We start from the raw sequence: 27,844 nt of genomic DNA, 5'->3' as shown, positions 1-27,844 counted from the left end.
ACAGAGGCTGCCTATATCATCACTCTTAGTAAAAATAAATCCTGTACCAGTCATGAAAGAAGCAAAACTAGGCAAGTCAGACAATTTAGGGGTCTCCGTATACATGAATCATCCCTGAAGTTCACTAATAAAGGGTTTGCTTGATGAAGACTCAGCATGCCTTGGGGCATATGGTGTGGGAAGTAATTGCCAGTCAGTTGGATGGTGGAGAAATCAAGTTTCTGGGGACTTACATAATCCTGGAGGAAAAAGATCTGGGGAGGAGGATAGAAATCTACTTTATTACCCTACTTACCATGACTTTTTGATGGACCGCAGTTTATATATCCATAATGTTGATCTTTTAAAATACGTAATGCTTAAGCTTCAATGAAGGCAAACATCTCACGCATTAAAGATAGCAGGAACTGTCTGAGACATCTAGCAGACAGTAGTAAGTAGACTGTTCATGATTGTGCTCTGTATACCTGCTAGAGAATCACCCTCATGATTATGAAGTGGGATTGGCATCTGTGATCTCTTTAGGCCAAGGAACCCAAATGAGATGCTGCTGTTGTCTGCAAAGGGAAGAATGGAAATACAGTAAGCATATAGGACAGTTTTTGCCAGATATTTTAACGTGGAAGGAAAACACACCTACAAAGATCTGATGAATGAGCAAAGGCACACAAATATCATTGTGTGTATCATTGAGAGCCAGTTTGGTGTAGTGGTCAGGAGGGTGCACTTCTAATCTGGTGAGCCGGGTTCGATTCTGCACTCCCCCAGATGCAGCCAGCTGGGTGACCTTGGGCTCGCCACAGCACTGATAAAACTGTTGTGACCAAGCAGTGATATCAGGGCTCTCTCAGCCTCACCCACCCCACAGGGTGTCTGTTGTGGGGAGAGGAAAGGGAAGGAGACTATAATCTGCTTTGAGCCTCCTTTGGGTAGAGAAAAGCGGCATATAGGAACCAACTCTTCATCTTCTTCTTCGTCTTCTTCTTTGTCTTCGTCTTCGTTTTCGTCTTCGTCTAGGCCTGAAATATATAGTGTAGGAGAGGATACAGAGGAAGCACAGAATGAGGTTCCAAAAGATCATCACCATAGTTTTAATGTCTACAACAAATTTCTTGAGAGTTTTTTGATGAATTTTTAACTATGTTGCAATCTTTATTGAGCCGTTATGATAAACTTTAGCTTTAAAAAATTGTGCCTGCTATATAGGTGAAGCTAAGGTGCCAGTGGCAACATTCCATTATGTTTTGGTATGGATTAGGGATGCTATGACTACAGTTCTTCTGAAGACCATTTATTTAGCTGAGGCCATGTGTCTCATGGTACTCACAGCATCTTTGGAAAAATAAATCATCTTTAGAAGTGCTAAGCCCCAACTAATGATGTTGGATGAAAATCCAGACTCAAAATGGGCATCCAAATGCAACACTGGGGATAAGAAGAGGGGATTAGCCAGTAGAGATCCTGGAACCTCAGTACGGTAACACTGGGGGCCATTCCGCACAGAAAAAAAGCAGTATTAGCCCAGCACAATGGAATAATGCTAAAAAACCCTACACCTCATGGAATTCCTCACCTGCTGGCTCCTCTGCTGATGTCTAGCGCTTCCTGCCATTTCACACATGTGCTTTGTTATTTATTTATTTATTATATTTATATACCACCCTCCCTGGAGGCTCAGGGTGGTTGACATAAAACATATAAACAATACATGAAACAATCCATAACATATAAATAACCGTAACAATAATACTAATAACTGATAATTGCAACAATGTTATTATTCATTTTTTTCATTCAAGTCTCAACACAACAGCAACCATTCACATCCTTGCCCCCTGTGTGAAAGATCCTTACCCTTAAAGGCTTGAAATGGCGGGAGAGGGGGACGTGCTATTCAGGATCCTCTCTTCCCCTTGTCAATCAAGACAGGCAGCCAGTCACCTTTCTCCCTCTTTTAAAGAGACTGTGAGCTATTTTTTAATGACTTCTGCATTTAAATGAATATGCATCTATTCATAGATGCATGAGACTCCTTTTACTGCAAGCCCTCTTGCAATCTGGAGCCTTGAAGCTTTAAGAAAAATGGGGGGGTGATATTTATTTATTTATTCATTTATGTATTTGGTGGGGAGAGGCATGCTTTATGGGCAAACTGGTGGAGAAATGTTTGTTTTGTGCTCTGCCTGGGTGATTGTGTGTTTATTCGTTTATCCTGGCAGGTTTGTTTGTTTGTTTTTTTAAAGAAAGCCCCGTTCTGGGTCAAGAGAGAGGGAGGCGGGCTCAAGAGCGGGCACTGGAGCTGGAAATCTCACTACTTCAGCCACTTTGGTAACACACGTGTCTTGTGCGAGTGTCTTGCTGGCTGCTTTCATCCTGCTAGCGCTATCTGGCAGGGGTAATCCAGTTTTGTGGATTCCCCTGCAAGCACTTTAAAATGGAGGATGTAGCAGCAGGTTTGCAGATATAATGCTGTATGTTTACGACGTCATGCAAAATACCAAAAATATGGCATTTGCAAAGGGTAAGACTCCCACTTCTTTAATTGGGTGCGAAGTGGCCCTGTTTGTCCAGCAGAGATGCCCACCTGTACTTCTTGTGTACTTCTTATACTCTGAATTTTTAAATCATTTTCTTGGGAAACAAGTATTATGGCTTTGTTTTTCTCTTACTCCAGACTGTTGTCAGCTGTCCAATTTTCTTCTCTTCTGATTTGTCACCTCTTTCCTTGCCAATTCCAAAGTAGTTCTAGAAGTGTTAATCAAGACTATTTGATGTTGAAATGTGAAGGTTGTACAGTGCATCGCAGCCCCAAAGCATCTTTTTCTTTTTAAAAAAGAACTGCTCATAAGTTTTCTTTTCCCATATTTTGAGTTAGTGTGAATGCGTGCTTCCCAAACTATTCATACTTGGAGTGAACCTCAGGCTCCTCCCAGCAACCACCACAGGCCATGGTTCATCTTACTTCTCCAGTACAGAATTCCACATACAGCAAGTAATTCCCAAATGACTGTCAGCACCTAGTACATTTCTCCCTTCCTTATTTTCTACTCAATGAGATAGATGAGGTTGAGAAAGTGACAGTTTCAAGGTGACCCTTTGCATACCTCTGGGCAGTACCGACCCTGGAGCTGCTTCATGGTTTCCCATCCCAGTGTTGACCAGGGCCAACCCTGCTTAGCTTTCTGAAGAAAACGTCAGCTTCTGAAGGTGGACTGGATGAGATCATATTCCTGCTGCGTCCCTCCTCAGACTCTGTTCTTCCCAGACTTCCCAGATCTTCAGGAACTTCTTAACCCAGGGGTTGGCAACCCTCCTCCAAATGTCTCTGACTTTGGGAGGCTGGAAAAGTCTTTTCTTGCTTGTTCCTGGCCATGGGATTTTTCATTGCTTGCTTCTCTCTCTCTCTGTCTTTCTCCTCAGTGACAACTCAAAGTGGCTTTTACAAGGGGGCAGCAACCCAAAGAAGCTTGGGAACCACTATTCTCAGGCATTTTTTGCATCTATTCAGATACATTAGAGGCTGTAAATGCTCTCCCATTTCCCATTGTGATTTGACTCTTTTTTGCCTAACATTTTTTTTCTTTAGAGAATCAATGAATCCTATGGGAACAAGGTTCTGTCTTGTCTTGAGGGCTGTTCATCTTCCCATTCTTCCACTGTTTTACATTACATTTGGCTTTAATGATGCAGAGTTGTCTGACAGGGGTTTTTCCCCCCTCTTGCTCCACATATCTGATCTGTCCCAGGTCTAGATTTCCAAACAAATTTAACTGGGTCTTCTTTCTTCCTCCTTCTCCAGTTTATTAATACAGTGGTCCTCAACCCCCGGTCCAGGGACTGTTACCAGTCCGTAGATCAGTCAGTACCCGGCCGTGGCTCCTCCTTGTCCTCCTCCCCGGCTGCTGCCTCAGGGGCTGCCCTGCCACTCTGCCGCCAGCTCACCTTTGGTGCTCTCCAGCGGCTGCCATGGCTGGGGCTCCCCCTTGGCATGGCATGGTGTAGCTGCTGCTGGCAGCGCGCTCCACTGGGCGGTGGGAAGTCAGGGGTGCCAGCAGGAAAGCAAGCGGAGCAGGGGCTCAGGCGCCAGCAACAACAGCAACATCCTTCGGCAAAATTAGCCCTCTTTAAGTATTTGAAAGGTTGTCACTTGGAGGAAGGCAGGATGCTGTTTCTGCTGGCTGCAGAGGAGAGGACACGCAGTAATGGGTTTAAACTTCAAGTACAACGATATAGGCTAGATATCAGGAAAAAGTTTTTCACAGTCAGAGTAGTTCAGCAGTGGAATAGGCTGCCTAAGGAGGTGGTGAGCGCCCCCTCACTGGAAGTCTTCAAGCAAAGGTTGGATACACACTTTTCTTGGATGCGTTAGGATGCTTAGGGCTAGTCCTGTGTTGAGCAGGGGGTTGGACTAGATGGCCTGTATGGACCCTTCGAACTCTATGATTCTATGATTCTATGAAAAGACTACACCCCCCCCCCCTTAGTAAAATTGTCAAGTGTTGACTGATCCCCGGTGATAAAAAGGTTGGGGACCACAGTATTAATATATACTGAAGTTTAATTCTTTTCCCCTCTCCAGCATACCAGATTACTGTAGATAGAAAGAATGCATAGGCCCTCTCACATATTCTCATGTCTGACATTTTTGAGATGTGCAGGAATATCATTAGTACAAAGATACGTTCTGTTTTGAAATGATGGTAACAGTTACACATCTCTAGTTCCTGAAAATCACATTCCCAACTTTGGAAGCCTGATTATCTGAGAGACCGCCTCTCTGAATACATTCTCCAGAGTACTTCAGTTGAGCACTGTAAACCAGCTAAGGATCCCTGGCTGTAAGGAAATCCACCTGGCCTCAAGCAGAGCAAGGGCCTTCTTGGCCCTGTCTCCTGCCTGGTGGAATGAGCTCCCAAGAGAGATCAGGGCCTTTTCAAAATTCTCCGAGGGCCTGCAAGATGGAGCTCTAATATCAGACCTATAGTTGAAGCCAGCTGGACAATAAACAGCATTACATTTGAATCTTAGGCCTTCCTCCTGCCCTCTTCAGCCCTCCTTTCACTTTTCCCTCTGGTCCTGCCAATCTAATATCAAACTGGTTATATGTTATTACGGTTTGCTGATGCAGCAATGGTAATTGTGGTTTTTAAACGGTTTTAAATTTTCTTAGTATTTTAATTTGATTTGTTTGTTGCATTAGCTCATTGAATTTTATATGTGTAAACCACCCCGAGACAGTACCACTAAGAGGAACAGTATATAAATCCCCCAATTAATAAACCTTAACATCCTGGTATCACACTATGCTTTGCCATTGAGGATTAATGACTATATGCCGTTAAAGGATTGCGTGATTGGTTAAAGGTGTAGAGGTTGGATCATAGGTTAACCAGTGATGCTTCTGAGATTTTTCTGTATCTGTCAGCTTTGTGCAAGGCTGTCCTGGGGAATCTCAGTATGTCTCTTCTCCCTTCCTTCAACTGATGTCACTGTCCATGCAATGGAAGAGAAGAAGGACCAGTCTTGTACAGGGCTTTTCCTTCTGTTAATAATGTGCTCCTATTTTTGTAAGTAACATTTCTTTCTCTTGTCTAGCATGGTGAATCTACAGCTCTTTTTGGAGTATCACTATCCTAAAATTCAGAAAAAAACTTCATTTAAAAATTCATGTTGTCAGCAAGGGAATTATTTGCATAGGTTAATATGTAAAAAATGCATTTGCCTTAGAAGAACTGGAAATTTTTGTGGTACTCTTGATGCTTCATGTTGCCCTGTTAAGGGAAAATTCTGTTCAAACAAATTGCAAAGATGATCTGACTCTGGTAACAGGAGAAAGTAATTATTATTTACAAAAATAGAAGTACATTTTACATGCAGGTTCATTACTTATTGTGAAAATATTAATTTCAAAAAGGTTAATTTGCTGAAACTCCAACACAGAAGGCAAGTCACAGCCAAAGAAGCTGAACATCTAACCATCAGAGGGTGAGGCCAACTACCAAGTATACCTGAGTAAAAGAATTATCTTAACCTTTTCCCTCCCAGTGTATGCAGAGTTACAGTATCCAAAGCAAACAAAACCAATAGGCAAAAGATTGTGTCTTCTTGAGATTTATTAAATCCTAAATAATTTTGGCAACCAGAATGGGTAGTCTTAATATATTGTAGTCTTAATATATTATTATTAATTATTATTAATATATTACAGTTATTGTCTGTGTGATATCCTGTACTTGTAATACTGGTGATGCTATATGATGTTATATTAAGACTACAATTGCAACCACTGAAGAAGCAATAGAAAACAGGATTGAATACCTGGGACCCCGTTCTGGTTGCAAAATTATTTAGGATTTAATAAATCTCAAGAAGACACAACCTTTTGCTTATTGGTTTTGTTTGCTTTTGGTGTATTTCTACAAGAAACCTATGGTGTTTCTTCATTTGGACTGAGTTACAGTATCCAACACCCCTTCTGAACATTGCATGCAAGAGTTTTCAAGTTTCAGTGTATCTCTTAAGGAAGTCAGTTTCCATAGATATTGCCACTATGTTGACGTTTTTTCGACCTACTGTCTGTAATAATTCAGTTATTTTCTGTCTCTGGTTTAGGATAAATGTCCATGTAGAAGAAACGTTTCCTAGCTCCTTAATTTGTGCTTCTCTGTTTGGGCATTCTACCATACTGTTATAGTCCATTTGCTTGTCTATGTCAGAATCATGTCATCAGCATATGCAAGAGTAAAAGTACAGCACTATACTCTTTACTCCCAGAATCATATTCCAAAAAACAAAAGACAAAAAAACACTTATCTGGTTCTTTGATCTAGTTTTTGTCTTTTCTTTTTGGGTTCAAATGTGAAGGTCTTGCTGTCAAAGAGTCTAATGTGACCCATGCCTGGCACCTTTCCATGCCATATCTGGTAAGGTATATCTGTGCTCACTTCTGTGAACAGTCTGTTCTGGAAATAGTTTGTTTCATCTCATCATTTATTGGGTAGGCCTGTATCCATGTGCATGCACTTGCTCATCTCCAGTAAAGATCTTCATTTCCTTTCAGCACTTCCATTCTCCTCAGGTATAAAGCTTACTGACTTTCTATGCAGGATGTCTTCTTCACCCAAGATGATTTTTGTGTGATGTTTGTGTGATGTGATATAAACTCACCACCATTATCTGTCTGTAGCATTTGGGGCTTTATTCCAAACTCGTTAGAAACTATAGCAACATATTTCTTGTTAACTTTGGCCTTAGGAGTTATGCAGCTGAGAAATCCAGAAGGATTAAAAGATACCTGTGTCCACCATTTGATTTTACATGTACTGTTCCAAGTATATCACTGAGTTAATTCTAATAGCTTGGTAGTGGTAGTACATTTATCAGTTTTGGGTAGAAATGAAGGTCTTAACTCCTTTTTCTCTTATACAATAGGCACATTTGCTTATATAATTGTTGTCACATAGCTTTACAGTGCCTTTGGTAAGGTTCTTGTTATGAAGGTCTAGGATTACAATGTCCTAGGCATCTGTTGCACAGTTCCAAGCTCTCTTCACTTTTCTTTTCATGTGCCTCATGTACCTGTTCATCCACAATGTTCAATTCATATACTTTCCCTTTTGCCTTTTTATGCTGCACTAGGATCATCATGCTTTTGATTTTCTTCTCTGTTTATAGCTTGTATGTTGTTCCTATGCATCTTAGAAAAAAATGGCTATCTTCAGTTCTTTGCAAGTGACCCTTTTTATTGCAATTAAAGCAATGTAGCAATTGTTTTTTCTTCCTTTCTGTGGGTAGGATATCCTCTTTCAAGTTCTTTCTAAAAATGTAATTTGAGTCATTTAGTGATTCATATTCATTAGGCTGTTTTGAGTATTCTTCATGCAAATGGAAGCTTCTTTTTGCAGTATCATTGATTCTCCATGTCTCCCGGTTAAAGGAAAATGTTGTTAAAATTACAAAGATGATCTGACTCCAATGATAACAAGACAAAGAAATTTTTATTTTCAAAAATAGTACATCTTACATGACATATTCATGTAGATACATTTAACTTATTGTGAACAGATTAACTTCAGAAAGGTTAACTTGCTACAGCTCCAAGTCCAGGTAAGAGAGAGAAGCGATAGTTTTTTGTCCCCTGCTTTTTACTATCCGAAGGAGTCTCAAAACAGCTTACAATTGTCTACCTTTCCTTTCCCCACAACAGACACCCTGTGAGGTAGGTGAGGCTGAGAGAATTGTGACTACACCAAGGTTACCCAGGTGTTTTTGTATGGAGGAGTGGAGAATCAAACCCAGTTCTTCAGATTAGAGGCTACCACTCTTAACCCCTACACCAGTGGTCCCCAACCTTCCTGAGGCTGGGGACCGGCAGGGCAGCGCATTCGCGCATGCACGGCCTTGATTCCCTCTCTCCGCCCTCCCGCAGTAAGAAGCTTCCCAGGCCGCAAGCTTGTGGCCTGGGAAGTTTTTTACTTCGGGGGGGGGCGGGGAGAGGGAGCCGCGGCCCGGCGCCATGGCCTTTGTGGCCTGGCACCGGGCCGCGGCCCGCAGGTTGGGGACCACTGCCCTACACCAACACCAATCTGGCTCTCACATACTCCAAGATCCTATATGAGATAAAACAGAAGGCAAACAGTGGCCAAAGAGCCTCAACATCCAGTCCATCAGAGGGTGAGGCCAACTGCCATGTGTTCCTGAATGAGAGAATTCTCTTAATCCTTTCCCTTCCAGATCCTCTTGCATGCCAAGTTGCAATATCCAAAGTGTGAAGTTTCATGAGATGCTTCTTTAGGGATTGTAATGTACTTTCAAAATTACAGACCATAGGGCAAGTCATTCTTGTACTTATGCTGAAGTATCATGGGAATATGATTTTGGCATACTTGCCTGCTTTGTCAGCATAATGCTATTGTACTACTAGTGTGACTGCTCAGCATCAGGAGTACCCATTGGCTTTCATACATTGCAAATACACAATCAAGAAGGGGGAATCGTTGGATGTAATTGCTGCCCATGTTAGTTATTCAGGAATTAATCATAATTGGCATTCTTACCCAAATCAGGATATTTGCATCTTTGCTGATAAAGGAAATGAGAAAAAAAGTCCTCAAGTTTTAAGACCAACTGTTGTCTCCTGTGAATTTCTGGTTGTTTTTGTCTGGAGCAGACTAGAGTCTCTCCCCCCAACCCTCTCCCCATCCATCTCTACAACTGTTCACTCACACAACAAAGTGCGTTATTCACACTTTTCATATCTTGCTATGCTTGGTCCAACTATTGCTAAGCAGTCCTCCTGGAACTGCAGGCCTGGAAACTTATGGCATCATCTACCTAGACATCAAGGCCCTGTTCAAAATGGTTCTTCAGTTAATGTTACTCTGCTTTTCATAATAGCAACCCTTCCTACCATCTTCTAAACCAGTCACGATTAAACCTGAAAAACTGGCTTAGTTTTACGCCTTCAAGCTCGGGTGGCCTTTTTATCTGTGTGTGCAGGTTCAGAGAGAAACTCCCCATTAGCCTGAAGCCTAAACCTTCAAGTCAGGTTGCTGCTATTCCTCTTAACACCCCCTTCCTTGCACCCTGCAAGAACAGGACACTTCTGAGTCATCTTTTTAAAATTAATATTACTTTAAAAACATAATCTGATTCTGTATCTCTGGGTTTTATAAGAACTCCATACCCTTCCAGGCTTTACTCCATTTTTCTTTGTAATCATGATGTGGTTCTCACTCAGCAGCCTCCCTTATCTAAACTGGGGAAAGGTTTTGTGTCTTGAAGTGATTTGCTAAGGTGAACTGCCAAAATGCAAGGATCATCCATCACTTGGTTGTTAGTTGCTTATAATATTTTCCTCTTTAACATGTTTATTTGCATCCCTGTTCGGGTGTTGTATTTCTGGCACATATCCTGAATGATGGGGGAACACATTATGCAGCATGAGAGCCAGCTTGGTGTAGTGGTTAGGAGTGCAGACTTCTAATCTGGCGAGCTGGGTTTGATTCCCTGCTCCCCTACATGCAACCAGTAGGCATCAAGACAGTGCTTGTCAGGCATGCTGCTAAATTATAAGGCAGCAGCCTTATAATAAGTACACTGCAAACAGGTCAGATGCACCTGATAATTTCAGTTCAGCAGTTCAGAACACATGTCCACCGACAAGAAAAATGCTTGAGCTAGAGAAATGAATGTCATGCTAAACTGACAGATTTGTTCCTGGCTCCCCAAAACTCTATACGCCTAGGGTGATCGTTCTTTCATTTGAGTTTTAACAGCCCTAGAATCATATAGAAGGGACCTGCAGTGTCATCTAATCCAACCCCCTGCACAATGCAGGAACTCACCACTACAACCCTATGCCAAGTAAAAATTCAACAGCTGCATTTTCCTAAAGAATGGAAATTTGGTGATGGGGAAAGCACTGTTACTGGATTTGTCTGCCACAGGAGTTCAGCCTGAATAAAAGAGGTTTGTGTATTTACCAAAAACAGGGAAGTAGTATTGATTGTTCTCAATAGGCTGTTCCCGCCACCTTGTGACCAGAAAGGGGAATGGAGGAAATCTCTTCCCAAACAAAGTCAATATTCAAGAGCCTACATGGAGTAGAGCTTGATGTGGGGGGTGGCAATTTCTTTGTAAGTCAGTCCCCCTCCTGTTTTCCAACAGTCAGTGTCTACAGTGAATCAGGGGCACTGCTGCTTCTGTTAACTGTCATTCCTGCTAGCCAGAACATGGGGGCAGGGAGAGGAAGGGTGATCAGTTGAGTTGAATACATCCTGCATTTTATTTTATTTATTGTATTTCTATACCGTCCTCCCACAAGGCGCAGGGAATAGGGATATACATCAAACCATAATAATCATAACAACAACAACCATGACAATGGATTCCAAAATTGGATAACGGTTATACAACAATTCACATTGAATTTTAGGGGATTCATTGGCTGTTTTGACAAAGGATTATCATTGGCTGTATCTGGTTGTGACACAGATGTAACAGAACTGATTTTTGCTATAGACAACTGAGAGCACGTGGAGAGAGCTACTGGGGAGAGTTGCTGCTGACCAGGTGAGGCTATTGTTCTGCCTGGGTGAGGTGATTGCTGGGTAATTGTTGGGAGGCTTAAAAAGGGCTGCTCCTCGCCAGCGGCAGAGCTCAGACAACTGAGAGCACGTGGAGAGACCTACTGGGGAGAGTTGCTGCTGACCAGGTGAGGCTATTGTTCTGCCTGGGTGAGGTGATTGCTGGGTAATTGTTGGGAGGCTTAAAAAGGGCTGCTCCTCACCAGAGGCGTGAGCCTTTGGTGTGAGCCGAAGAGCGAGAGAGACAAAGGGCTCTTGGCCTGTGGCTCTTAGCCTGGGGTTCTTGGCCGAGCAATTAGAATGAGTAGATTATATCAGTAGATTATATTTCCCTAGTACTTGCACTGCCTAGACATAACAATGGACCTCCAGGACACTCATCCCATCATCTGCAGTGAGTGTGACATGATTGCCTTCCTCCCAGAAGACAAGATGGACTACAGCTGCCCCAAGTAAGCTGGTAAGACTTTTGGAGGAAAAGATTAGGGGACTAGAAAACAGAATTATTACTCTGACCCAAAGTAAAAAAGGGGAGGAGTTCGTAGTCCAGAGCTCTGCAACATGGAATAAAGAGAATAAAGAGAATACAACCAGTCCTGAAGAGGACAAGGAGATTGACCACAATAGGGAGCCTCTGCAGGCAGTTCGGAAAAAGACTGAACGGCGAAGGGCGAGACAGTTCTCGGGGCCTTTGGAGCTCCAGAATAGATTTCAGGCCCTTGCAGAGGAGGTGCAAGGGTCAACAAGGGAAGAGGTCCCAAAACAAACTCTAAGACAAAGGGAAGAGGCCACGGGGACAGAAGGAAATGGAGTTGAGAAGAAAAAAAAAAGGAGAGTACTGGTAATTGGAGACTCCCTGCTAAGAGGAATGGATCGCCATGTGGCTGGGCCCGACCCCCTAACCCGAGAGGTGTGTTGCTTGCCAGGGGCGAAAATTAAAGATGTTTCAGAAAGGCTGCCCAAACTCCTCAAATCTACGGATCGCTACCCATTTGTGATGGTCCATGTGGGAACGAATGACATGTCCCTGAATACCATCGCTCCTATTAAAAAAGACTATCAAGATCTGGGGAGGAAGCTCAAGCAAATGGGGGCACAAGTGGTATTCTCTTCATTCTTGCCTGTCAAGGGAAGAGGAATGCATCGGGAGAGGAAGATAATGGAGGTGAATCACTGGCTGCGTAGTTGGTGCCGGCAGGAGAGATTTGGTTTCTGGGACCGTGGGATAGGCTTTCTTGAGGAAGGCGTACTAGCACCTGATGGACTGCACTTATCGAAACTGGGGAAGAATGTGTTTGGCAGGAACCTGGGGAGATTCATCAGGGGAGCTTTAAACTAAAGCCACTAGGGGAAGGAGACGATCAACATAGGGAGTGTATGGAAGGAAAACGATCGGAGGCAGCCCAACCGGCAAGGCCAGCTCATAGGGAACCAAAAGTAAAAGGATTCAGTTGTCTTTATACTAACGCCCAAAGCATGGGCAATAAAAAGGAAGAGCTGGAACTTCTCATGCTGATGGAAAGGTATGCTCTAGTAGGCATCACAGAAACTTGGTGGAATGATTCTCATGACTGGAATGTAATGGTGGATGGATATGAACTGTTCAGAAAAAACAGAATAGATCGAAGAGGTGGAGGAGTGGCACTGTATGTGAGGAAAGGGCTTACCTGTCAGGAAATTCTAGTGAAGGAGAGCATATCTGCAGTGGAAAGCATCTGGGTGAAAATAAGCGAGGGGAAAACAAACAGTGTGGTGGTTGGTGTCCGCTACCGACCGCCTGACCAACGAGAGGATGTGGATGCGGCACTTTGTGAGCAGCTTGAGAAAATATCCAAACGGCAGGACCTTGTCATCATGGGTGACTTCAATTTCCCAGATGTGTGCTGGGAAACTAACTCTGCGAAGCGTCCTCAGTCATGCAAGTTTCTGACCTGCCTGGCTGATAATTTCATTTATCAAATGGTAGATGAACCCACAAGAGGTTCAGCCATACTGGACTTAATACTGACCAACAGGCAAGAGTTGGTGGATGAGGTGAAGGAGGTGGGGACCCTAGGGGGAAGTGACCATGTCCTCATAGAATTCCTTTTGAGATGGGGAGCCAAGGAAGCTTGTAGCCAGACGCGGATGTTGGATTTTCGTAGGGCAAACTTTAATAAACTCAGAGACATGATGAGTGTCATACCATGGACGAGAATGCTGGAAGGGAAGGGAGCATGTGAAGGGTGGGCGCTACTCAAACAAGAGCTATTGCATGCTCAATCAATGACTATTCCAGAAAGACGAAAACACTGCAGGAGCTCTAAGAAGCCTATTTGGATGAACAGAGAACTTCAAGAGGAACTAAGAAAGAAAAGGAAAATGTTCAGGAAATGGAGGGAAGGACAGAGCTCTAAAGAAGAGTACCTACAGGTTACTAGGCACTGTAGATCAATCATCAGAAGGCCAAAGCTGAGAGTGAGCTAAGATTGGCCAGGGAAGCCCATTGTAACAAGAAAAGATTTTTCAGTTATGTGAGGAGCAAACGTAAAGTCAAGGAGGCAATAGGCCCACTGTTGGGTGCAGATGGACAAACTCTAACGAAAGATGCAGAGAAAGCAGAAAGGCTTAGTGCCTATTTTACATCAGTTTTTTCCCACAGGTCAAAGTGTTTAGGCACATCTAGAGATGGCTGTAGCCAAAGGATAGTGTCTGGGTGGCAGGTTAACATGGATAGAGAGGTTGTCGAGAGGCTTTTAGCTGCACTGGATGAGTTCAAATGAGTGCTTATCATCATGGGGGATTGGAATGCTAAAGTAGGAAGCCAAAAGATAACTGGGATAACAGGCAAGTTTGGTCTTGGAGTACAAAATGAAGCAGGGCACAGGCTGGTAGAATTTTGTCAAGAGAATACAATGGTCATAGCAAACACTCTTTTCCAACAACCCAAGAGACGACTCTACACATGGACATCACCAGACGGTCAACACAGAAATCAGATTGACTATGTACTCTGCAGCCAAAGATGGAAAAGTTCTATACAGGCAATAAAAACAAGACCAGGAGCTGATTGTGGTTCAGATCATGAGCTTCTTGTTGCAAAATTTAGGCTTAAATTGAAGAAAGTAGGGAAAAGCACTAGGCCACTCAGGTACGAACTAAATCATATCCCCGACGAATATACAGTAGAGGTGACAAATAGATTTAAGGAATTAGATCTGATAGACAGAGTGCCTGAAGAACTATGGACGGAGGTTCGCGACATTGTACAAGAGGTAGCAACTAAAACCATCCCAAAGAAAAAGAAATGCAAGAAATCAAAATGGCTGTCTGAGGAAGCTTTACAAATAGCTAAGGAGAGAAGGGAAGTGAAAGGCAAGGGAGAAAGAGAAAGATACACCCAATTGAATGCAGAATTCCAGAGAAAAGCTAGAAGAGATAAGAATGCCTTCTTAAATGAACAGTGCAAACAAATAGAAGAAAACAATAGAATGGGGAGGACCAGAGATCTTTTCAAGAAAATTGGAGATATGAAGAGAACGTTTCATGCAAAGATGGGTATGATAAGGGACCAAAATGGTAGGGACCTCACAGAAGCAGAAGAGATTAAGCAAAGGTGGCAAAATTATACAGAAGAACTATACAAGAGCGAGCTTAACATCCCTGATGACCACAGTGGGGTAGTTACTGACCTGGAGCCAGACATCCTGGAATGTGAAGTCAAATGGGCCTTAGGAAGTCTGAGCAACAATAAAGCTAGTGGTGGTGACAGCATTCCAGTTGAACTATTCAAAATCTTAAAGGACGATGCAGTAAAAGTGCTACACTCAATATGCCAGCACATTTGGAAAACTCAGCAATGGCCACAGGATTGGAAAAGGTCAGTTTACATTCCAATCCCAAAGAAGGGCAATGCCAAAGAATGTTCAAACTACCGCACCATTGCACTCATTTCTCATGCTAGCAAAGTTATGCTCAAAATCCTACAACCTAGGCTCCAGCAATATGTGGACCGAGAACTTCCAGAAGTACAGGCAGGATTTCGAAGAGGTAGAGGAACTAGAGATCAAATTGCCAACATACGCTGGATCATGGAAAAAGCTAGGGAGTTCCAGAAGAACATCTACTTCTGCTTCATTGACTATGCTAAAGCCTTTGATTGTGTGGAGCACAACAAATTGTGGCAAGTTCTTAAAGAGATGGGAATACCAGAGCATCTTATTTGTCTCTTGAGAAATTTATATGCAGGTCAAGAAGCAACAGTGAGAACTGAACATGGAATCACGGATTGGTTCAAAATTGAGAAAGGAGTTCGGCAAGGCTGTATACTGTCGCCTTGCCTATTTAACTTGTATGCGGAGCACATCATGAGAAAGGCGGGATTAGAGGAGTCACAAATTGGGATCAAGCTTGCAGGGAGAAATATCAACAACCTCAGATATGCAGATGATACCACTCTAATGGCAGAAAGTGAAGAGGAACTAAAGAGCATGTTGATGCGGGTGAAGGAGGAGAGTGCAAAAGTTGGCTTGAAACTCAACATAAAGAAAACAAAGATCATGGCAGCCGGCCCTCTCAATTCCTGGCAAATAGATGGGGAAGAAATGGAGATAGTGACCGATTTTATTTTCCTCGGCTCCAAGATCACTGCAGATGGGGACTGCAGCAAAGAAATTAAAAGACGCTTGCTCCTGGGGAGGAAAGCTATGGCAAATCTAGACAGCATCCTAAAAAGCAGAGACATCACCCTACCAACAAAAGTGCGTTTAGTCAAGGCTATGGTATTCCCAGTTGCAATGTATGGCTGCGAAAGTTGGACCATAAGGAAGGCCGAGCGTCAAAGAATTGAGGCTTTTGAACTCTGGTGCTGGAGAAGACTCTTGCGAGTCCCTTGGACTGCAAGGCGAACAAACCGGTCAGTCCTAGAGGAGATCAGCCCTGACTGCTCTTTAGAAGGCCAGATCCTGAAGATGAAACTCAAATACTTTGGCCACCTCATGAGAAGGAAGGACTCCCTGGAGAAGAGCCTAATGCTGGGAGTGATCGAGGGCAAAAGAAGAAGGGGACGACAGAGAATGAGGTGGCTGGATGGAGTCACTGAAGCAGTAGGTGCAAACTTAAAAGGACTCCAGGGAATGGTAGAGGACAGGAAGGCCTGGAGGATCATTGTCCATGGGGTCGCGATGGGTCGGACACGACTTCGCACATAACAACAACAAAAGAGATGGCTGTAGCCAAAGGATAGTGTCTGGGTGGCAGGTTAACATGGATAGAGAGGTTGTCGAGAGGCTTTTAGCTGCACTGGATGAGTTCAAATCCCCTGGTCCAGATGAAATGCACCCGAGAGTACTCAAAGAACTTTCCAGAGAACTTGCACAGCCCTTGTCCATCATCTTCGGAACCTCTTTAAGGACTGGAGATGTCCCGGAGGACTGGAAAAGAGCAAACGTTATTCCGATCTTCAAAAAAGGGAGGAAGGATGACCCAGGAAACTACAGACCAGTGAGTCTGACCTCTGTTGTGGGGAAGATAATGGAGCAGATATTAAAGGGAGCGATCTGCAAACATCTGGAGGACAATTTGGTGATCCAAGGAAGTCAGCATGGATTTGTCTCCAACAGGTCCTGCCAGACCAACCTAGTTTCCTTTTTTGACCAAGTAACAGGTTTGCTGGATCGGGGAAATTCGGTTGATGTCATTTACTTGGATTTTAGTAAAGCTTTTGACAAGGTTCCCCATGATGTTCTGATGGATAAGTTGAAGGACTGCAATCTGGATTTTCAGATAGTCAGGTGGATAGGGAATTGGTTAGAGAACCGCACTCAAAGAGTTGTTGTCAATGGTGTTTCATCAGACTGGAGAGAGGTGAGTAGCGGGGTACCTCAGGGCTCGGTGCTCGGCCCGGTACTTTTTAACATATTTATTAATGATCTAGATGAGGGGGTGGAGGGACTACTCATCAAGTTTGCAGATGACACCAAATTGGGAGGACTGGCAAATACTCCGGAAGATAGAGACAGAGTTCAACGAGATCTGAACACAATGGAAAAATGGGCAAATGAGAACAAGATGCAATTTAATAAAGATAAGTGTAAAGTTCTGCATCTGGGTCAGAAAAATGAAAAGCATGCCTACTGGATGGGGGATACGCTTCTAGGTAGCACTGTGTTTGAACGAGACCTTGGGGTACTTGTGGATTGTAAACTAAACATGAGCAGGCAGTGTGATGCAGCGGTAAAAAAGGCAAATGCCATTTTGGGCTGTATCAACAGAGGCATCACATCAAAATCACAAGATGTCATAGTCCCATTGTATACGGCACTGGTCAGACCACACCTGGAGTACTGTGTGCAGTTCTGGAGGCCTCACTTCAAGAAGGACATAGATAAAATTGAAAGGGTACAGAGGAGAGCGACGAAGATGATCTGGGGCCAAGGGACCAAGCCCTATGAAGATAGGTTGAGGGACTTGGGAATGTTCAGCCTGGAGAAAAGGAGGTTGAGAGGGGACATGATAGCCCTCTTTAAGTATTTGAAAGGTTGTCACTTGGAGGAGGGCAGAATGCTGTTTCTGCTGGCTGCAGAGGAGAGGACACGCAGTAATGGGTTTAAACTTCAAGTACAACGATATAGGCTAGATATCAGGAAAAAGTTTTTCACAGTCAGAGTAGTTCAGCAGTGGAATAGGCTGCCTAAGGAGGTGGTGAGCTCCCCCTCACTGGAAGTCTTCAAGCAAAGGTTGGATACACACTTTTCTTGGATGCTTTAGGATGCTTAGGGCTGATCCTGCGTTGAGCAGCGAGTTGGACTAGATGGCCTGTATGGCCCCTTCCAACTCTATGATTCTATGATTCTATGATTCTATATATTCCCTGTCATGTAAGAAGATCATAGTCTGACGAAGGGTGCTTGCACTCGAAAGCTCATGCCTTGATTAAATCTTTGTTGGTCTTAAAGGTGCTACTGGACTCTGATTTTATTGTGTCACATTATAATAGTAACTTTCTAAACATGAACCTGTAGGGAAGTCAGTCTGGGTTTGGGTTGTGAAGGAGGTGTCTGGGGTGCCAGCAGATGTTACTGAGTCAGTCAGCCTCAACCAATTGTGTTTAATGTCTGAGTTAAAGCTGAATATTTAGGGAAGGATCCTGAGATACCGGAAAGGGGTGGAGTGGCTCAGGGCAGGGATGATGACATTGCACAACCATCTCTTGTCATGCAAGTGGTTCATTATGCTCCTCGCCCACAGTTATTACACAGCTGCCTAGGTGTAAGGTAAAGTTTTATCCCCTTTGCTTTGGTAATTTGTACAATTGCCAGAGACCTGTATAAGAGGAAACATTTCCACTTCTGCCTACTTGTTGGGCATTTCATCCTTTCGAAGTTAAAGTGTGGACGCATTGTTGGCACACAGGCCACCTTTCCAAGTCAATGGAAGCCAGGGCAGTGGTTCTGAGGCACGTGAGAATCTGTGCAATGCAGAAATATGTGCCACCTTCATTTTTTTAATGGGCCTTGGTGAGAACAGAAGGCACTGATCTTCAAATGCTTGGTTAAAAAAATTGTCTCATGAACCTCTTCATCAATGTTGCATGAAGCACCAAGCTGTGGAAGGGCTAGTTACACAGTAAAGAGTGAAAAATCAAGGCAGCATCCTACTTAATACAAGACAGTTCAAGTTGAGACATCTGGATTGGCACTCTGAAAGTAACAGCTGATATCCTTGACTTTTGCCAAGTGCTGCCCAAGTACTTGATAAAGAGAACACAGCATGCAGAATACAGTAATAGTTTTGGAGATCCAGAAAGTGAAGAAATCCATTTATTTTTGATCTTGCATGTTGTAGACATAGCACTTAAGAGCTCATATGTCCAAAGAGGACTTGGAAAGCAGGAGAGTTCCTATTCCCTGATAATAACATTTATTGAATATATCTACCATGGACTTATTTTGACATTTTATCCTACCACATTGCCAAAGTAGCTTATCCAGATGGAAGGAGGCATTCTCCCCTAGTCTGATGAGGCTGTTGAGAAGGCAGCTTCCTAGACAGCATGCCTTTTCCTGTTCCTCTGGAGTAGGTGCTGTTCCCATCTGCCACCAGCATGCACACATAACATTGATTTAAGGCAGGGGTGGCCAAACTGTGGCTCTCCAGATGTCCATGGGCCCCTGCCAGAGCTCATGGTAATTGTTGTCCATGGGAATCTAGAGAACTACAGTTTGGCCACCCGTGGCTTTAGGGATCACAGAGTGGTGTGGAGAAATGCTTGGTAGCATTGCCATTGTATTCTACCCGTGTCAACAAAAAACAGAACATGGGAAGAAGTGAAGTGAAATCTTTATTCTAACTCATAGCCTATTTGGAATTCTATCTTGTTTAATGCAGTAACCCTGAGCATTAAAATATTGGCACACAATTTGATATACCATTCTATGCTCAAAGTATAAACCTTGAGCTGACATCCTGTACAAGTCATGACAAATGTAAAAAAATTTGTAAGGCTGTATCTAACGTCAAGATAGAGATATCTGAATAAAACCCCTGCACATTCAGAAAACAATTCTCCATTAAACTGAAATGCTGGCTTAGCCTATACTTCTAAGTGGGGCAGGAAGAACACTTGCCTCTCCCCTCAACTGTACCAAGCCCAAGCTAAGAAGCTAGACATCTGGGAGCCAAGTAGAGAATGAACAGATGTTAAATAGTATTCTGGTGCTGACTTAGTGTTCCTGATTTTTATGGCATTCTGCATGGCTACTGTTGCTAGATGAAGATTGCATCAGGAGTCACCAGATTATTTTTCAGGCAATTCTTATGGCATTTGTTGTTGTTACTTTGGTCTTGTAGGTAGGGCTGTGGAATGGTATAGCATAGGACAATCTCATCAGATTTCAGAAGCTAAGCAGGGTCAGTATTTGGATGGGTGACCACCAAGGAAGATCTTGGCAAACCATCTCAGTTTAATTATTTGCCTTAAAAACCCTATGTGGTTGCCATACATCAACTGTGATTTAGCAGCACTTTGTGCACACACACAAAAGTGGGATCCTGTAGAGATGTACTTTTTTAACTGAAGTAGTCACTGATGTATGTCTTTCCTATAGTCAGTCTCATAAATTTAATCTGTTTGCATCATCCTTCCATCTATGCGGTTGTGGTACCAGGTATTACAGTTTGTAGAGTGATTCCTTTATAAATTTGCCTAGAATTTCCTTTTAACTAGCAGACATCTCACCTATGTCTTTGTGTCTCACTCTTCAGGCTCAGTATTATGGAGAGATTGGCATTGGGACACCACCACAGAAGTTTACTGTAGTCTTCGACACTGGATCATCCAACCTCTGGGTGCCCTCAGTGCACTGTAAATTGATGGACATTGCTTGCTGTAAGTATAGCGAGAGAACCTCCATAGATCTTCCTAACTGCCTTCTTACATACTAGAAGTATCCAAAATACAGCGGGCACTAGCGGGCAGTGGGTGGGTGTGGGAGGCACTCCTCCTGGCCTCCGCCCTCCTCCCCAAACTCCCGGCTCCAACGCTGGGCTCGGAGCAGGCCTGCCGCGTCTGGAACGCGGCGGGTCTGCTCTGAGCCCCGCACTGAATCCTGCGTCAGCCACCCCCCGAGCCCCCGGCTTCTGCTCCAGGCCTGCTCTGAGCCCCGTGCTGAAGCCTGGCCTGGCCACCCCCCTCCCCCGCGAGTCTGGAACAGACCAATTGGGAGCCGTGAGCTGCGCAGTTCCCAATTGGCCCCTTGGCCCCGGACTAACACTTGGAGGGGGCAATCGGGAGTCGCTGTACGGCTCCTGATTGGCCCCTTCGAGTTTTTATCCCGGACTTGCCCCACCCCTTTCTCCGCCCACAATGCCCTTACTGCTTTATTTTTACTGCTCCCGTGGGAGCAATTTACATATGAGTGCTATGATTAAATGTTAGCGTTTTTTGAGGAGGTGGTTTGCATTTCCCCATTTCTGCAAAGAGTATTCTTCACATGCCCATGTGGCAGGCAGTTGCTTTCTTGTGATTGGCCCTGGTCATGTGGTTGGGGTCTTCAGTCTATATAATTAAAATTCATTCCCACCCACCTGATCCCAACTTAGATGCCCCCATCCAAACATCAACTAACATCTGCCATTGCCCAGGTTGATGTCAATACCCAGGAGAGGGGAAGGGGGGCTGATCTTCCCCCAGCCCAGTCTCAGCTGAATGCCTAGTGGAAGAGCTCTGTCTAATAGACCCTGCAGAACTGGTTCAGCTCCCACAGGGCGGGCCAGGGACCTCTAACCAATTAGACCACAGAGTGTAAAGCAGGGTGTAGGAGGTAAGACAGTCCGTGAAATACATTGGATCCAGAATGCAAATGGCCTTAAAGTTAAAAACCAGAACCTTAAACCTGTTCTGGTAAGCACCTGGCAACCAATGCAGCTGCCTCAGCACTGGCTGCATGTGGGCTCTCTAAGATGTTCCTGTGAGAACCCTAGCAGTTGCATTTTGCACCAGCTGCAGTTTCTGAGTCAAGGATAAGGGAAAGCCTGCATAGAGCAAGGTACAGAAATCTTGTCTGGAGATGACCATCACTTCCATCACCATGGCCAGGTGGTCCTAGAACAGATAGGGTGCTAGTAGCCATGCCTAGCATAGATGGGAAAATGCCAGCTGAACTACCCTGGTGATCTGAGCCTCCACTGACAAGGAAGCATCCAAGGTCATTTCCAAGTGAGACCTTAAGTCGCACCCTCGCCAAGGTAGGGAGATGCATTTCCTGATCCAGCCTAGGACCACTGAAACACAGGACCTCCATCTTGGAGGGTTTGAGTTTCAGCTGACATTACCTGAGCCAAACCATCACCACTTCCAAACAACCAGCAAATCAATCTGGGGGAAACCGGGACAGCCATGCATCAAGCAATAGAGTTGGGTGCCACCAGTGTACTGGTGACAGCCCAGGCCAAAGCTCCAGTCCAGCTGTCAAATAGTGTGAGGGAGAGTATCACGCCCTCTGGGACACCACAGGGAGGATGGTATGAACGTTATTGCTCCTCCCCCACAGAAACCACTTCCAGAGATAAAAGACCAGCCACTGAAGTGTTGTCCCCCAAAGTTGTATTTTTTTAAAAAATGCCCAATGCTCAGTGTGGGAAATAATATGTGAATGGCATCAATGTGCTGAGTTCTTGTTTTCCTCTTTCTCTTGCAGTGCTACATCACAAATATGATTCTTCCAAATCTAGCACGTATGAGAAAAATGGAACTGATTTTGCCATCCATTATGGTACTGGGAGCCTTTCAGGATATCTCAGCAAAGATTTTGTATCGGTTAGTATGTTATCAGGACTTCTCTGAGCCATTTAAACTGTAAGTAAGGTAGCCAGACCCCCATTCCCCCCACCACCATCCTCTACCCCACAGCTACCTATCAGTGGGCCAGCAGGGGGACTTACAAGGAGAAAGAGAAAGGCCCACTTTCCCAGTGTTACACAGGGAATAACACCATGCCAGGGACATCCGGGTGATACTCTGGCTTTGGGCAAAAACTATGGTAGAAGCCAATGTTATTATAGAATTTTTACCCAAATACCAGAATATCACCCAGAAGTCGTCGCTATCATCATCATCGTATTATTTTTGTTGTTGTTGTTGATACTGACTGCTCCTCTCTGCAAGTGGACTTGGAGCAGTTTACAAAATAGTTAAAATATTCAGTCAAAATTTAAAACATCCTACCATTAAAACTCCCAAACCCGCTCCCAACCCACCCACCCAACCTTACCCCACCCATTGACATGATGGTGTCACTTTCTGTGTGATGCCAAAACCTGGGTTTTTCTCTTTCTCTTGGTAAGTCCTCTCCATCCCCTACCAATTGCCAGGAGGGATCTGGCAACCCTACCCACATGAGGGTGTTTTTTAGCAGAAAAAAAGGTACTTAACTGAATTTAATTGTAGTCCTAGCAGTTAGATGTTCTTGCATGCATTTACAGTAATTAAAATACTCTGATCAGACAAAATCACTATAGAAATGCTCCATAAATAAAAGGGTTGATTTGCCATGTTTATCCAGCTGTTGGTCATAATGTTCTTGTGTGATGTTTGGGGGATGTTAACAAAATGATGTTTGGGGGGTGTTAACAAAAGCTCTGTGGGCATAGATGCACCTTGCCACAATTTGCTCCGGACATTTCTGTATGTAGCACCGCCCTGAAGGGGGAACTTTGTTCGTACTCTTGCTTTTTTCTACTGTCCAAAGAGAACAGCAGATGATTACAGAAATGAAAGATATGGGGGGAAAGATCTTTAAAAATATATATATTTATTTAAATGTCTTAATTTAAAAAAAATAAATTTTCAATTTATTAACAAAAGTAACCTCAAACTACAAAATTTGCCAAGTTTCATATAGGAAAAATAAAGTGTTACATATAAAGACATGGCCATATATGAGATGAAATAGTCCTTAATCTGGTAAAATTGTTCTTTGTGTCAACATAGGAAGATTTAGGATTATTTATTTTTGTCCTCACAAGGACCACCAAGATAGCTAAGGAATTGAAACTTACATTTTAAAGCCATTAAAATCAACACCCTCAGAAGAAAAGCACATACACGAATCAGGAAAACAAAAACAGATCTAAAATATGTACAAAAACTTAAAAACAGTAATTAAAATGTTGAGAGAATGCCAAATTACAGACAAGATACTAGAAGCTGTAACTAATACAGCCACCACCCCTAGAAGGAGCAAACTTTAGAATGACTATAATTTGCATGTAGGAAGTGCTATCTACATGAATCTTGCTAAGAAGGTGAGGTTGTTTCCAAGACAGTAACTGCGCTAACTTGTGCCATTTATCAGCATTTATTTTCTGTGGCTTGGATAAATGTTGTGGTAGACCCATGAGTTTCAGTATGCCTCTATTTTGGCCATCTTATCTGACTAGCATCACAATGTATATGTGGAGGGAAGGGAAAAGGGAAGAGATTCTGAAACCTGGACTAAAGTATCTAGCCTATTTATCAAATTTTGTTTCATCTTGTTATCAAGGGAATCTATATTTCTTGATCCACAACTTGTTTGTGTCCCTCCCTACCACCACTATCTTTCAGCTTGGTGACTTATGCGTTAAAGGTCAGCTATTTGGTGAAGCTGTCAGTCAGCCTGGCATCACATTCATTGCTGCAAAGTTTGATGGCATCATGGGCATGGCATTCCCCAAGATCTCTGTGAAGAAAGCTACACCCTTCTTTGACAATGTGATGGCACAACAACTGTTGGACAAGAACATCTTTTCCTTTTATCTCAACAGGTGATGCTGGCTTTGTCCTAAATAAATGTTCTTAATGTGCGCTCTTTCCATTCTTGCAGCCATATCATAAGGCATGTGGGTCAAATATGAAGGCCTCTTTGTTCTGAAATAATGTGCTTCATTTTTCCTGGATAGAAAGGAGTAGCTCTGTGCCTGTGGGAAGAACACAGGGAACCAAGGAATAGGTACAATGTAGGTGTAGAATCTTAATAGTCTTTAAGGCCCGCAGAGTATTCTTCTGCTGAATCTAATCAATCTGGCCCTGTAAGGTACCTTGAGGGTAAACTACCTTGAAAGCCACGTTGAGTTCTTCAGAAGAAGAACATAGTTTAGGTGACAAATATCAGACATGCATTCCAAGTTAAGGTATAACTACTTGGATATAGGCCCACTGGTGGGCTTACTTGGTACTTCTGAGGATTGCAGTCTTAATAGAAATTGTCAAAACCCACAGAGGCCACTCTGGATAAGAATACTTGCTTTAAGTTCTGTGAGTTTATGCCATGTCCTATATCATCTGTAATTTGGGGTCTTTATTTGACCCTTCATTACCTGAGCCTTAGGGGAGGGTGGTATATAAATGAAATAAATAAATAGTTCTGTGAGTAATTTTTACCAAGATGTGAGAGATAGGATCCTTTTTGTACTGCTGTTGTATTTCCTCTGACAAAGTCCATGTTTGGAACTACCTCTATGAAATAATACGTTTAGAGCAGTGGTCCCCAACCCCCAGGCCGGGGACCGGTACTGGTCCGTGGATCAGTTGGTACCGGGCCGCGGCTCCTCCTCGTCCTCCTCCCTGGCTACTGCCTCAGAGGCTGCCCTGCCACTCTGCCACCGGCTCACCTTTGGTGCTTTCCAGTGGCTGCCATGGCTGGGGATCCCTCTCAGCGTGGCAGCTGCTGCTGGCAGCACACCCCCCCCCCCAGCGGGCGGCAAGAAGTCAGGGGCGCTGGCAGGAAAGCAAGTGGAGCAGGGGCTCAGGTGGCGGTGACGTCTCAATACAAAAGACTACCCCCCGCCGGTAAAATTGTCAAGCATAGACCAGTCCCTGGTGATATAAAGGTTGGGGACCACTGCTTTAGAGGATACAGAGCACTCTTGGTCCCCTTATTTGTACTGATTTTTTGTTTCTACATTTGTATGTTCCCCCCCCCCCAAAGGGACCCAAAAGCATCACCTGGAGGAGAATTGCTTCTAGGAGGAACAGACCCAGAGTATTACAGTGGAGACTTCAACTATGTTAATGTTACACGCAAAGCATACTGGCAGGTCCACATGGATAAGTGAGTATTTCCTTGTGTTTAACAAATATGCAAGTATATATCATTTGTATGAATACTATATCTAAGCACTCAAAGAAAAACACATATGGCCTGAAACATTTGCTAGCAAAAGGCGCTCGAGAGGCCTTAACTGCTTGTACAGATGGGAAAGAGATCAGAATATGTTAGATTGTGTTTTTCCACCCCCAACCCAGATGTAGAAGAATAAATTCAGACTTTCAGTGCAGAATGAAATTAATTGCTTTCTCTTGTGAACAAGATAACTTACTTTTTTAAACCTGTATTTAACCCAATGCTTATCATGACTGCAGGCACAAAACTGCTATAAAATTTGAACATAGGTGTGTTTAGTTGGGGTCAGCTTGCCAATCAAGCTTATCAGGTTCATTTGATGACATCTAACTCCTGGATTTCATCAAATCTAACTCCTGCATTTTTTCTGAAGGACTTGTGCTGGATATTCCATTCAAAAGTTGCCACCAGGTGGCCAGCGATCTCAGGATGGGCTGCTGGTTTGGGGACTGCAGGTTAATTTTTCTCCTGTGCTCTTTCCCTGCATTGAATCTGTCCTCTCACCCTGCAAAACTGTTGTTAACCAAAGCTCAGAAAAAGGACAAGCACCTATATTCTACCTCCCCTCCTTCACAACACATATGTGGGGAAGGGGCAATTTTAAGTAATTCTTATTCAGTTAAGTGTTCCACTCAGCTGTTTTGAACCCCTTTTTAAAAAGGACATCCACTATGCTGTCCTGAATTATACTTTTAAAGTCCATAGAAGTGGCTGGTTTTAAAAGGATATGAATTACACAGCCTATGACTTATAAGTAGACCTTAGGCATCTTTAGGCAGGAAAAACAGAATATAGGATGGGGGAGACTTGTCTTGGCAGTAGTATGTACGAAAAGGATGTACATTGAACATGAGTCAGCAGTATGACTCAGTGGCTAAAAAGGCAAATGGGATTTGGGGCTGTACCAAGCGGAGTATTGTGTCTAGATCACGGAAAGAGGTGGTACCAATTTATTCTGCTCTGGTTTGGCCTCACTTGGAGTACAGTGTTCAGTTTTGGGCACCCCAGTTGAAGAGGGATGTAGACAAACTGGAGCGTGTCCAGAGGAGGGCAACAAAGATGGTGAGGGGTTTGGAGACCAAGACGTATGAAGAAAGGTTAGGGGAGTTTGGTCTGTTTAGCCTGGAGAGGAGACGACTGATGGGGGAACTGATAACCATCTTCAAGTATTTAAAAGGGTGCCATATAGAGGATGGAGCAGAGTTATTCTGTTTTGTCCCAGAGGGATGGGCCAGAACCAATGGGATGAAATTACCGTATTTGTCGGCATATAAGATGACTGGGCGTATAAGACGACCCTCCAACATTTCCACTCAGAGTTTGTTATATACCCACCCAACCCTGCATCTCCCTGTGACCGGCACTAGTGCGCAAGTGCGAGCTCTGTGTAGACAAGGGGCGGGCTGGAGTGCCGCTGCTTCCCACTGAGCAGAACAGGCTGGTCACGCCGAAAAGGCTGGCACCCCTGTCTCGCTGCTGATGCTTACTGCAGCCACGCTGATGACCCGCCACGGCCGCGCTGGATACCACACAATACTGGATGGTATGTAGAATGAGGTGGGCGGGCATTGGGAGGCCACTATGGGCAGCTATGTCTATCTGAAGTGCACCCGGCGTATAGGACGACCCCCCCCCCTCCACTTGGAGGCATGTTTTTCAGGAGCAAAAAGTCATCTTTTATGCCAGCAAATACAGTAATTCATAAGAAATTCCTTTTAAACACCCTGAAGAAGTTCCTGACAGTTAAAGCAGTTTCTCAGTGGAACAGGCTTCCTCAGGAGGTATTGGGTTCTCCATCTTTGGAGATTTTTAAACAGAGGCTGGATAGCCCATCTGGTGGAGAGGCTGATTCTGTGAAGATTCAAGGGGGTTGCAGGTTAGAGTGGATGATCGATAGGGTTGTGAGTGTCCTGCATAGTGCAGGGTGTTGGACTAGATGACCCAGGAGGTACCTTCCACCTCTATTATTATTCTATGATTCTATGATCTGTGGCATGGTATTATGATGATATTACTTTTCTCAAAATGTGGCATGACTGGTCTTCTGTGCCCAGTGGCCCGTAGACGTGAATGAGTTGAGGACTGCCTGTCTGTAGAAGCCCTCCTGGTTTTTCC

At 43.8% G+C, this 27,844-nt stretch overlaps 1 protein-coding gene across 1 annotated transcript in view; it reads left to right on the top strand.

The window, feature by feature from the left end:
• CTSD (cathepsin D) overlaps window positions 1-27,844 on the top strand; it is a 43,179-nt gene that overhangs the window by 7,751 nt on the left and 7,584 nt on the right. The window contains exons 3-6 of the mRNA XM_077321492.1: window positions 20,331-20,454; window positions 22,265-22,383; window positions 24,172-24,371; window positions 25,535-25,657. Of these exons, the coding sequence (XP_077177607.1) occupies window positions 20,331-20,454; window positions 22,265-22,383; window positions 24,172-24,371; window positions 25,535-25,657 (566 nt within the window). The remainder of the gene's footprint in view (window positions 1-20,330; window positions 20,455-22,264; window positions 22,384-24,171; window positions 24,372-25,534; window positions 25,658-27,844) is intronic.

This window comes from Paroedura picta, chromosome 2 (genome assembly GCF_049243985.1).
Source record: "Paroedura picta isolate Pp20150507F chromosome 2, Ppicta_v3.0, whole genome shotgun sequence".
NCBI lineage: Eukaryota > Metazoa > Chordata > Lepidosauria > Squamata > Gekkonidae > Paroedura > Paroedura picta.
Note: the sequence above shows the minus strand (reverse complement) of the source record. Positions and strands in the feature narration are given on the sequence as shown.